Consider the following 12723-nt stretch of genomic DNA (forward strand, 5'->3'; position numbering starts at 1 on the left):
CAAAAAATGGTTGCCTGAAGTTAGGTCTCTAAGCCCTCATTTAGGCACATAAATAAGTGGTCCAATTTTCAGAAGTGCTGAGCCATCTAGCAGCTCCCATTGGCTTTGATAGAAGTCATTGGTTGCTCAGCACATCAGGTGCCTAAATATGTATTTAAACACTTGGCTGAAGAAAATAAAAGACATTTTTTATTGCAATGGGTATAGCTGCTTGGTTGTTGTCTTCCCACCTCTCTGTGCACTTTCCATTTTGCATCTATGCTGTTTGTTTTCTCTTCCTGACTATTATTATTGTTGTTATTTATTTATATAGTGCACAAAATACGGTAGGAACTTTGAAAAGGTCCTCCTCAAAGAGTTTATAAACAAAGGAGTGATTTTAAACTTGAATCAGACCATCACATGTAACTAATCACAATTTTATCTAAATATTCAAATATTACAGGGGAAATCAAGCCACTTTACAAAGCTTAAAAAAAGTTTTAATTGAGCTCCATTTGATAATCCTATAATATACTTTTTCTATATTTTTCATCTTAGCATGGATAATTGCCAAGATATTGGTGTGTCTAATGAAGTCTCCCTTGTGATCAGACTTCCCCGTTTCATCTGACTCATTTAGTAACCCCACACAATTCCATGTCTATGAACCTCTGTGAACAGAATGACTTCTATGGGACTGAAATGTTATAGCACAGACTATTGGACTGTGGCATCAGTGAATGAAACAGAAGGAGAAGACAGCTAAGTACAGTTATGTGAGAACTCCTATTTCTAAAAAAATAAAAATTGATCTTAGGGCCAGATCTTTAAAGGTATGTCGGTGCCTCACTCCCATTAAATTAAATAGGAACTAGGCATTTTTAAAATACCTATTAAAAATCTGCCTCTTAATCACATTGGCATGTCAAATTGAGCCTATTTTAGTAGCAAACAAAACAAGTTACCAGTAGCTATCTAGTGGCTTATATGAAATAAGGAAATGTCATAGTCTTGATCCAGCATCAACAACTCCAAATCATCCTTGCAATTGACATTGAGCAGGCAGTCTCAACAGAGAGGCCAAGGACTAATAGGCTGCAGAGAGCTTTCCTTTCACCTTGTTTCTCCGCAGTTAGAGCTGAGGCATGCTGATGGGATGGGATGGCTTATGTTGCCACTATTTGTGCTGGACCTGTTCTGTGAATGGAGATCTTCAGTCAAGCTGACTGGGAATTTTTTGACAGGCTGTCCCCCCTCCCCTCCAAAAAGCCAATTTGTCAAAGTGGAAACTATTGCAAAACAGTGGGTTTCAAGAAATCTCCAGACCACCACCCCCACTGGAATATCTGTTAATTGTTAAAATGTCCTATTTTGACATTTTCAAACAGAAAAGTTACAGTTTTTTCAGTCAAAATGACACTTTGTTTTATAATTTTAGTAAATGTAGACTAAAAAATGGTGAAAGGGGTAAAGGTCAAAAACAAATGAAAGATTTCAAAATTATTAAAATTAAATCTTTTGACTGACCCAAACCAAAATGCTCTCCTTATTTTTGGGTTGTGAAAAATTTTATGATTCTCACTTTTCCTCCCATTTCAGGCTTGGAAGGGAAAATTTTTGCAGGTTGGGGAAACACATCAGTGGCCATGGCCATATGCAGAGTAGTTTTAACCCTGTTGATCCCAGGATATTAGAGAGAGAAGGTAGGAGGGCTGATTTATTGGACCAACTTCTCCTGGTGAAAGGGACAAGCTTTCAAACCACACAGAGCTCTTCTTCAGATCTGGGAAAGTCTCAGTGGCCCTGTCTTTCACCATCCCTAACTTCATTGTATGAAGGGGGAGGCAGGAGAGGGAAAGAAAATAGGACAGGCTGATAGGCAGGAAAATCTCATTCCATACTGCAGCGATGTATCTCACACACTGAGCTGCTAGGCTTCGGTGGGTCCCTGTGACTTTGTGTCATAACCTTCAGCTGGCACATCCAGCGAGGCACATGTGCACCTGCTTGCAGCCACAGACTGATGTGGGAGGGGAGCCTCCCGCTCCTTGACTTACTGTGTCCTCTGTGCCAGAGCGAGGGAGGCAGAGCGGAGAGGCAGAGGGGCGGGAGAGAGTGGCCGAGGCGGAGGAGAGCGGAGCAGGGTGGAGAAAGGGCCGGCGGTGGATGCTGGGCAGCTGGCACAGGTCAGTCTCACCGGGAGCTCAGCCTCTCACTTGGCCGGGTGAGAGGCGGCGGCCGGCTGACAGCAGCATCCAGCACCAACTACTCCCTTCTTTGCCCATCACTTCCAGGAGGGGAGGGGACCGGTCCCGGCTTGTAACCCCGGCGGCGCCGTGCGGGCTTCACTCATGCAAACCCCCTTCTGCCCCAGCCCGGCGCGGGAGAGCGCCGCGCCCCGGTAAGTGCTGGGCCCCGCGCTGGGGCTGTGGCGGCGGCAGTTGGGGGGAGCGAGGAGGGTTCCGGGCTAATCCCCTCACCTTCGCGTTGGCCCTTGGCAGAGGTAGGGAAGGGGGGGCGAAAGGGGGTAGAACTGCCCCCCACACTGATCGTTTGGTATCTAATCCCCCCCATTCCTTTTAAATGGTTTCTTGTGAGGCCCCACTCTCTATCCCCCCCCCCCAATTTGGTCACCCTTCTAAATGAAGCAAACCCACCCAAATGGAGGGAGCAGCTCCTCCTCAGAGCAGGCAAACCCATCCCAAACGCTCTTCCTGCTCTAAGAGGGGCTGCCCCCCCATGGGGCAAGATATTTCCCAACACACAGCCCCCAACATGGGGTGCTTTGTGATGTCACATGAGATGTAAGGAGATGGTGCAGGTGCACAGCAGTGAAGCTGAAGCTTGAGGTGGGGGAGAAATCAGGAAATCCTTCCCCCTCCCCAAGTACCTCGCCCTTTATATGCAGTGTTGTTCTGAGATTGGGTGTTGGGGGGAGGACAGGGTTGGAGAAAGGAAAAGTTTTTTGCAAAGTTGGAACTGAGTTAGTGGTACCTATGTGTGTGTCTGAGACATCTTTGCAATGACCCAGAGGAAGAGTATGTATTAAAAAAGAAATTCAGTGCAAAGGGGTTTACCCTCGGCATTCCTAGGTATGTGTTATGTGCAGATATGTGTTATCCTATGGGCTCAAATCTCTTGAGTGTGTGTGTCTGTCCAACTATCTGATCTGATAATTTTGTAGAATTATCGAAACTGGGGAGGTCACTCAGTTCACACATCTAGAATTATATTTCTGATTTCCCTTTATAAATATCTCAAGAGAGAGCTATTTTGATCATTGATTGTGTAAATTGCAAGCACAGCCACTAACAATATGTTTCTTTATCTTGACTGTTTAATATTATTTGTGGCAGACTGGCGGGGAGTCAATCTAAAATGGAAAATAAAATATCTCCCCTATGGGCTGTAGACAAAATTGTATATCCCTGGCATCATCTGGAAATGGGAACAATTTTTTAATAAAATCAAGAAAAAATGGATCTGCCTGTGCAATTGCTGCATGCACAAATATGGATAATATTTGACATTCTATATTTAACAAGACAGTAATTACTGATTTTAAAAAATATTTTAAAATTTATTTTTAACATTTCATATAATCTGTAATAATCAGACATGTTATCCCTTAATATCCTGAATAAGTGGTGTGTTATAAAGTCTTTCTACATGCATATTCAGTATACAGTTGTAATAGTAATTATTTTTATTGCTTACAGCATAAAATATCTAATGATTGTATACATTTTCCATATTAAAATATACCTTTCAAAAAAGTTTAAATTCATTAATTTAAACAGTCATTATTCACAGTAGTTGTTCTGTGTTAAAGCATACTAATGGCCCAATAGTCCAAACTCTTTCTTATGTTCTTACTTGCACACATTGTCCCATACACTTCAATGGCAATATTTGTGTTAGTCAAGACTCTTTGCTTAAGGGTTTGCAGGATTGGACACTTAAGTTTTTAGAAGATATATGTCATGTGTGCTTTTACTTTTCAAAAAACAAAGAAAAAATATTGATACATGATATTTTTGTCTTCGGTAGTCCAAACACTTTATGGTGTTTTAGGGCCTGATCCAAAGCAGGCTGAAGTCACCGGGAGCCTTTGTCTTGAGTTCAGGGGATTTAAGTCTGTGTCTGAATGGGACATAAAGAAGACGTAGATGTATTTGATCTTTATTTCAATCCTATTGTCACCAGAGTTATTCCTACCTAAAATTTAATGACTGCTGCAGGATTGTTTAATTTAAATTTAACGTTTAAATTAAAACGGCTTGAGCTGCAAATAGGTCTGAATAGGACCATATTTGTCCCTAGGTTAATATTTTTACATATATTTATATATATATATTCTCACAACATTTGGGAATTAGGCATTGTGTAATCAGAGTGACAAATAATGAAGAAAAGGAATACTTTTAGTAGTATCCACTAACACAATAGTTTATTCATTTTTACATATACTTTGGGCACAGCTCCTAGTCTTTGCTGGAATTATTTGTCATCTGCTATGAGTAACTTAGTTCTGAATGGCATGAAATGATCTGATTACTGATTGGATTTTTATCCAAGGGATTTTCCTCCTGTGCAGAATTTATTTTTGTATTAAAACAAACATTTTGTTGCTGTATCTGCTCGAAAGCTTAGTTTTGATTGGATGTAATGTGACACTACATTACAATTTTTGTTTGCAGTGTTGTAGCCATGTTGGTCCCAGCCTATAAGAGAGACAAAGTGGGTGAGATAATATCTTATATTGGACCAACTTCTGTTGATGGAAGAAACAAGCTTTCGAGCTTCACACAACTTTTTTTCAGTTCTGGAAAAGGTAACCAGAGTGTCACAGCTAAATATGTGGGATAGACTGATAAGTTTAAAGTGTTAACACATGTTGCAGGAGACTACTTAAAAGGAAGTGGGCAATTAAAACCTCTACAGTCACAGGAAAAATGTTTAATATTTTGTATTAAACTCTTTGTTTAATCATGGACAGTAAAACATCTTTTAAAAAGTCAGGTTTCTAATCACATAATATTAATAAAAGTTGTTTTTCCTTTTAAGCATGAATGACGAATATACTTCATCTGAAGCATAAAAGTACATGATTCTGGAAAAGCACGTGAAAGCACCTTTAACGTTAAAATCAGGAAGAAGTATGAAAGAACAGTCTGTCTGATACTGAATTTCTGGGCCACAACATCTTGCGGAGAACAAAATATGGCTCTCTCTAAAAACATTGCTGCAATTCTCCTTGAAGAATGGTGTTTGGAGGAAGCACTGTTTAGGTGCAGGAGACATCAGAATGTCAGGAAAAAACTGAGACTGATACGAATAATAGGTCTTTTCATGAGTATAATGGCCATTAGCACTTTCTCTCTTTCAATTAGTGCCTTTTTCAAGATGGAGCCACATAGCACAGAGATGACCAGTAATCTAGGTAGCCAAAAGTCAATGCATGGGCATCAAAGAACTCTGTTGGATGTCAAGGAACAGAATCAAAATGGCACTCCAGATTCACCTATTTCTATGAAATATGAAACGGAACACAATAATGCAACAGAAGAACACTCCAAGGGAGAGTACCCAGAAGACCTTTTTTCTCTTGCAGAAAGAAGAAGGGGGGCAGTAATCCTCCATATCATAGGAATGATTTATATGTTCATAGCCTTAGCCATAGTCTGTGATGAGTTCTTTGTTCCTTCATTGACTGTCATCACTGAGAAGCTAGCCATATCTGATGACGTGGCTGGGGCAACATTCATGGCTGCTGGTGGTTCAGCTCCAGAACTCTTCACATCTTTGATAGGAGTCTTTATATCTCACAGTAATGTTGGCATTGGAACAATAGTAGGTTCTGCAGTATTCAATATCCTATTTGTTATTGGAATGTGTGCTTTATTTTCTAGAGAGATCTTGAATCTTACCTGGTGGCCACTCTTTAGGGATGTGTCCTTTTATATCATGGACTTGATCTTGCTAATAATCTTTTTTTTGGATAATTTAATCATGTGGTGGGAGAGCTTAACATTACTGATAGCTTATTTTTGTTATGTGACTTTCATGAAATTCAACGTTCAAGTAGAAGAATGTGTGAAAAAAATTTTAAACAGGAACAAAGTTGAGAAGGTAACAACGGCAGATTCTGAACAAAAGGTTGGTTATTTTTTAATATGTATATAAATCTGAAATGCTTCTCTCTTATTGACCCTTGATGTGGTAAATATATGTGACATTGAGGTTTCTAGGTTTTACCAAATATTTCTGTGATTTCCATTATAGTCCACTATATCAATCAACTGGCAAATAAGGCATGCAATAGCTTTTTGAAGCTTATTTTCTCCCAGTAGCTTTTTACTCCATAATAGTCCAAGCCACATGGGTAACCATTCAAAAGTCAACATTTACCATATCATGCTGTTTGAGATACTACAGCTCCCCCTCCTCCATACTCTTAAATTAGACAGTAGCTTTAGTATCTCTTGGCAAATGCACAAGAGCACAGCACTTTCTTCACTAGGAACAAGTAAACAAATTTGAAACAATATACAAAAGTACATCTTTTGTAAAATTATCTGTAGAACAGAGAGGCTCCTGTTATTTTTCCAGTTGTTTGGATTTATGATTTCATCACTTTTTAATAATTTTTATATGAATTAACTTTTTATTTTTCTTTGCAACATCTCAATGATTACAATGGTATAGGGCTGGGCCTTTAATTTAAACAAATTTCTTTATTGCACGTTATCTGTCAGCTGAACATACAACAGTTATAAGCCTCATATTTGGGCCTTGTGATGAAAGCTGGAGATGTTTGCAATGGTATTCAATGGATCTGGTTACAATCAGCTTGGTGAAGATAACTATAAAGAGAGAGTCTTTAAAAAGGAGGTATTTAAGCTAATTAGAAAGCTGACTTCATAAATACTGCATGTAGGCAGTGTGGAATTTTGTCTCAGCTTTAGAATACTTGTGCAAACTTTGCATGTTGTCATCTGTGTGGGGTTTAGTTGAGAGCCTAGTTGTATATGAACATGAGATGTTGGCATGGAGGGATTATTTACACAAAGATGATACAGTCAATTTTTTTCATTAGTTAAAATTATGTAGTTCAGTAAAGTATGATAGAATTAGCCACCATTTTGTGTGTTTCTGCAGCAGCCACAAAATGGTGGAACAGAATAAAAATAATGATCTTGATCTCTCCATGTCTCTGTATATGTGTGTGTGTGTGTATTGTATACACACAGATAGATATATGTATGGGCTCCAATCCTGCTGCTAACAGCATACAGTCAGACTGGTGCACCTGTGCAGAATGCCAACTAAGTTAATGGGGCTTCACATGGTACTGCAGTCCACCTAGGTGCTATTAGTTGTGGGACTGAAGACGTAGAAAATGATCAGAAAAATTTCCATCAAAATAACATTCAATGAAAATGGGGATGAAAGTGAAATGTTTTTCATTTTCTGACGAGCTTTTGCATATATACAATAATGTTTATATATAAAGAGACTCCTTTTGGCCTTGGTATTCTATCCATTTTCCCCAAACAGACCTCTGTTTGAAAGTTAATAATGGAAGGAAAATAGCAAACAGCTATTTGCCTTAAATAATAAAGGGTCTTTCAAAAGTTGTATAAATAGTCTGCTTCTTAAAAATGAATTATCTGGTTAGGAATCGTAAAGACAATCATATTTTATACTAAACGTGTTTTTTGTAGGAAGCAGCTGCAGTATATAGAGTACTCATAATTAATCAGTTCATGATTATCTTATCTATTAATCTTCTTATACAAGACATATGATGTTATAACCTGTCATACAACATGGTAATACTATTTGAAGTTTTTCTCTCATCCAAATAAAAATGAAATCTGTCAATTTATTTGGATTATCCAGGTCGGTCTATTTCAATCTATAAAGTAACAGTGTATTGTACATATATCATAAGGATTTATTTATTCTTTACTGAACAGAAGAATAAAATATTTGAAAGCCAAATAAAGTGTTCTGAATGCACACTAAAGTACCCTTGATAGACTTGACTGATTAGACAAAAGCCATTTTGCAAAGTTCATTCATTTACTATATTTGAATAATTAATTCATTTTCTTAAAGCTGACTCCATACCCATTTCAGCCTGTGCATTCCATCAGTGGTTCACTCATGTGTGTGTATAGCTAAAGTAAAATGGGTATTAAAGAATCATAAAATTGTCACCTTTTTTCTAGAGAAGTTAGCTTTACACCATATTTGTGAAAAGACTGGGAAAGTGGACTCCGAGAGAATGGATACATATTTGTATGAGTCAGACTGTAAAAGACTTTGGAAATTTCTATTAAAACTTTGAAATAATAATCTATTCATTATCAATATGAAAAAAATTATCAGAATTAACTCATTTGATAATAACAGGGCTGTCATACAGTAAGTGCTTCAATAAGAATCCTGTTGTAATTCTGCATTCATTTATTTACCATTAATCTAAAGTGTTGGGTAATTGCTTTGCATTGCTTTTTAAATGGGGGGGGAAGGAAAATGCAGCAGCCTGTCCTACAGAAATGTTAAAGGGTTCACTTTGTCCAATCATTTCCTAAAGCAAAGAATAAAAATACTCATTGAATGGTTAATCTCAGTGGCACATGGATGCTTACTCCTCAACCAGTGGAGATTAGAAAAGCTGCAGAGGTGGTATTCTTGGTCTTTGAAGGCAGGACTGCCTTACTTCCATACTATCCCCTCCTCCATAGGAAAAGTGCTATGGTAAAAAATTATAAAGTTAGCATACTTATATTCAAAAGCAACAAATGTAATTGTCCCTAATGCAAAATTGGCTTTTGTTTGATGTTTTTTCTGTGGGGCATGGAATAGTGAGACACCTTTTTGGAATCACTAGATAGTGATTAAGGGTGTTTTCAAGGACTCTTACTGTAAAGGCTGTTTCATGCTTTTAGGTTTTGCAAGACTCATTAGATAATTTTCCTATTCCTTTTTGTTGTTTCTTCTAAATGTGCAGTACCACAGGTAAACTGGAAAGTGGTCAGCCAATAAAACTGTTGTCTATGGTATTTATCTTTAAGACTTTATTGTAATCTGACAGCAGGTCAACAGAGTTCTGAGAGGTCTAAATAAAGAATCATAAAGCTGGATAGCTGAATGGTTAAGTGGCTTAGCAACAAATCTCAACCTCAAAGAGTAAAAAATCTAGATGATCATGATAGATGAAAAATATTTGAAAAGCTTAAAAGTCTTGTTGAAGTAGATGTCAATACTTTGGTTATCAGTCCCTTTCAGTAAAAATCTGCAAGAAACTTGCTATGCTCTAAGAGGGAAATTCACCCCATTGCGGGAGCCCTCATAATTGAGGCTAAAGCAGGGCGTAAATAGTATATACAGCACAGGGTGAATTTCATCCTGTAAAGAACAATCTTCTGAGTCTTCTGGTGTATTTTCAGTCTTAAATCATTTTGTTTGTCCATCTAGCTACTTGCATAGAGATGGTGTAGATCAGCCTGCCAGTGTTTAAATATAAATCAATATTAATATCTCCTATCAAATTAAAAATAGGTCTCAATTACATATAAAATCGTCTGCTTGTCTGTTAGTCTTTCTCAAGGCTTGTGTCACCATATTGTTTAGGTGCCTTTTGAGTAGTAGATCTGAGAAGTATAGTTGGCATCAGTAGATTGTGAGCACTTAAAGCACAAACAGAAAGTCTTCTCTTGTTGTATGAATTATCTGTGTAAATGCCTGTGCATCTAGTCAGGAACCATCTGCATGCTGAGGGGTTTAAATTTAATGTGGGTTCACTTTAATCCCATGTTTTCCAGCTGTTGTTTTTTGAATTTAAATATCCCTGTCCCCTTTTTAAAAAAAAAGTACAGGTTAAGAAAATCTGGCAGAAGTTGACGTGGGCAAAGGCATGCTAACAGTTTAGTGAAATGGATGAGAATGGTACAGATTGCAAGCTCCTTGGGGGTGGAGCTTATGTGGTCCTTAGTATTTTCTACAGCACCAAACATACCAACAGTGCTCAGTGAAAAATTGCGATAATCCTCCTCCTCAATTCCATTCTGCCTTTGGGGAAGCACAACCTGCTGAGCAGCATGGTGAGCTCCGTAGGGGTATACAAACAGGAGGGGGACGGGAGGAGAACAGATAAAAGAGGGAAGAGATCAGAGAAGAGGTGCAGAACAAAAGTGGGCAGTCAAATTGGGAGGTACAGGGGGATGATTAAAATATGAACATAAGGGCAAACTTAGTAGTGTAATAGCAGCACATCACAATTCAGAACCAACCTTGGTCTTTGATTTCCAGGCCAGGAATGGGCTGGAAGTGCTGTGAATGGATGACACACAGCCTGGCATGGAAGCCTTAAGTTTCTGACTGGTGACCCTATACAGGAGTAGCATGGAAGAGCTTTTAGAAAGAACCACATTTATTATTCCCTGCCCTTGCTAGTTGGATGGAGGGGATAAAAGGAAAGCCGTAAGGATTGAAATAAAGGATGGGAAGAGTAAAACAAAAACCAGCATAGGGGTAAAAGCGGAGAGGTACAGAGAAACATATAGCTGTGCAAAATCTAAGGAGCCTGTTCTTCTCTAAGCTTCACATTCACTGTCACTTCATCCTGTGTAACATCACACTGTATAAAGCTTTCTCCCTATAACAGACAAAAAGTAGTGTAACTTGTCTCCAGTTGTTTCAGTCAGTACAATCACATTTTTTGTGGTATTCTGGCAATGATTCAGAGTTTCCACTGATCTGGAGGGGTCTCTTTTTCCCCAAACTTAATTGAACAGTGATGTCTGGTTCAGTAGGGTGATGGTAACAGGTGCTTTTAGTATTTTTGCTGTGATTTGGTCATCTCCTGCTGCTTTGTTATTTGTCAGCTTCTTGACTGCAGCCCACTTGTGACATCTATATTAGACCATTGTTAATGTCAAGTTGATCAGGTTCAGATGTTTCAAAATCTGGTACTGGAGTGGAGCTGCATCTGTTGAGGACTTCTTTGAAATGCTCTGCCCATCTGTTTCACCTCAGTTGCAAGCATTTTTCCATCTTTGCTTTTTATTGGTCCATTTCCTGTTTTGAAATTTCCACACAGCATTAAGCCATTCGGTAAACAGTCCTATGGTTTCCTATCCTTTGCTTTTTTCAGTATTTCATTGGTCTTAGAATTTGGGAGTTTTTCTTTCAGTTCTTTTCTTTGCTTGACGAGACACTAGGTCTCTTGGCTTATCCAATTCTTTGTCTGTCTATTTTGATATCCAAGCTGCAGCTTGAATCACACTGTTCATGAGCAGTGCCCATTTTTCAATGGGTTCCGTCTATGTCTCACCATTTTCTGCCGCTGGCAGTGCCTCAAATCTGTTCCTTAGTTCAAACTGGAATTTCTCACAGTACTCTTTGGTTTTCAGTTTTAAGTCCAGTTAAAACAGCATAAGTAAAGCACATCATTTTAGGTGATGGACCATTTTGAGAAAGGCTATGTTTCAGGTTTTTTGTACAAGATTTTGTGACAAGGATACTCTTTGCTGAAAGACTCAAATCTCATCACCTGGTAAATATCCAAAACCAGCTCTGTTTGGCAACTAAAAATAGTATGTGGGTGGCACTGAAATGTTGTGAAATGACATCTGTTTCAGAGAGAATAACAGTCTTGACAAATAGGCTTAAAGTTATATGCTAGCCAGTTTTAAATAAGCATCTGCATATTAAGAGAAATTATTTTTAAAATATAAATTACTTTTACCAGTGAGACATGGTTTGAAGTGATCTTATTGCTGACTTTCTTGTTTTGAACAGTCTTAATAGGTTACATTCAGTGTCACATATCCTACTTTAAGAGGCGCAGTACTCTATACAGATTTAAAAGACTTGGCACATTACAGTAAATTGCACCATAAATGACATGCAATTAACAAATGAAATTTTCAGATATCTTTAGGCAATGCCCTACTTTCAGATAATTATACCCTATTCAATATTACCAGATTGGATCCAATATATAAATGCTTACGGTAAAATCTGAGTCACCATGCACAACCAGAGTAAATGTGGGCACCTACTAAAGCCTTGCATTTAAGTAACTGTTGTGGGCTGCTGAGCTTTCATTACTCAGCACTTTTCACCAGTGAATCCACATAGTTTGCAGACCTTCTAGCCATGAACCTATGCTATCCCAGCTTGCTCCCTTCCTTCTAGTGTGACAATGGAGAGAGAGTTTGTGAAGCACTATTTTGTGGTTAATAAGGAGTTCGGAATCTCCCTCCCTCAGCCTTTCCACAGCTGGCCAGTCTGCCTCTTTCCCCTTCCACTCACACCAGTCCCACTGCCTTTGGGATCCTGCATGCCTACACAATGAGGAGACTGGATTTTCCTCACCTTTGAAAATATTGCATCATTAAAATTAGTGGGCCAAATTCTGGCCTGATCAAGACTTAAAGGTGTAAACACAATGACTATCTGCTTGTATTTGTCTTAAAAAGAATTGGGGAAACTGCTATGTAAATCACTGCGGTAGCTCAGAGAGCAATATATGGTGCTTCTAAAGTTACACTAAAGACTTTGTAGTGGCGCTAAACCTTAGGATTCTCACTGATGCACGTGATTCTTACTAGCTGTTTCTAGGCAGCAGTTGGAACCATTAAATAGATATTATTCTCAGTTTTTCCTAGCACCTACCATTAATTGATCCTCAGAGGAGCAATGATTATCGTGATTTTCACCTTC

At 38.4% G+C, this 12723-nt stretch overlaps 1 protein-coding gene across 5 annotated transcripts in view; it reads left to right on the plus strand.

Annotated features, from left to right (window-relative positions):
• Positions 1–2112: 2112 nt before the first annotated feature.
• SLC24A2 (solute carrier family 24 member 2) overlaps positions 2113–12723 on the plus strand; it is a 195800-nt gene continuing 185189 nt past the window's right edge. For 3 of the 5 annotated variants that reach the window (XM_032797549.2, XM_032797553.2, XM_075067304.1), the window contains exons 1-2: positions 2209–2383; positions 5050–6141. In XM_032797549.2, the coding sequence (XP_032653440.1) occupies positions 5206–6141 (936 nt within the window). In that variant the 5' untranslated portion in view covers positions 2209–2383; positions 5050–5205. Of the gene's footprint in view, positions 2169–2208; positions 2384–2929; positions 3021–5049; positions 6142–12723 lie in introns of those variants that run through there. The other 2 variants (XM_032797550.2, XM_032797552.2) reach the window with 2 other exon arrangements.

Source organism: Chelonoidis abingdonii, chromosome 6 (assembly GCF_003597395.2).
Source record: "Chelonoidis abingdonii isolate Lonesome George chromosome 6, CheloAbing_2.0, whole genome shotgun sequence".
In the NCBI taxonomy this organism is placed as follows: domain Eukaryota; kingdom Metazoa; phylum Chordata; order Testudines; family Testudinidae; genus Chelonoidis; species Chelonoidis abingdonii.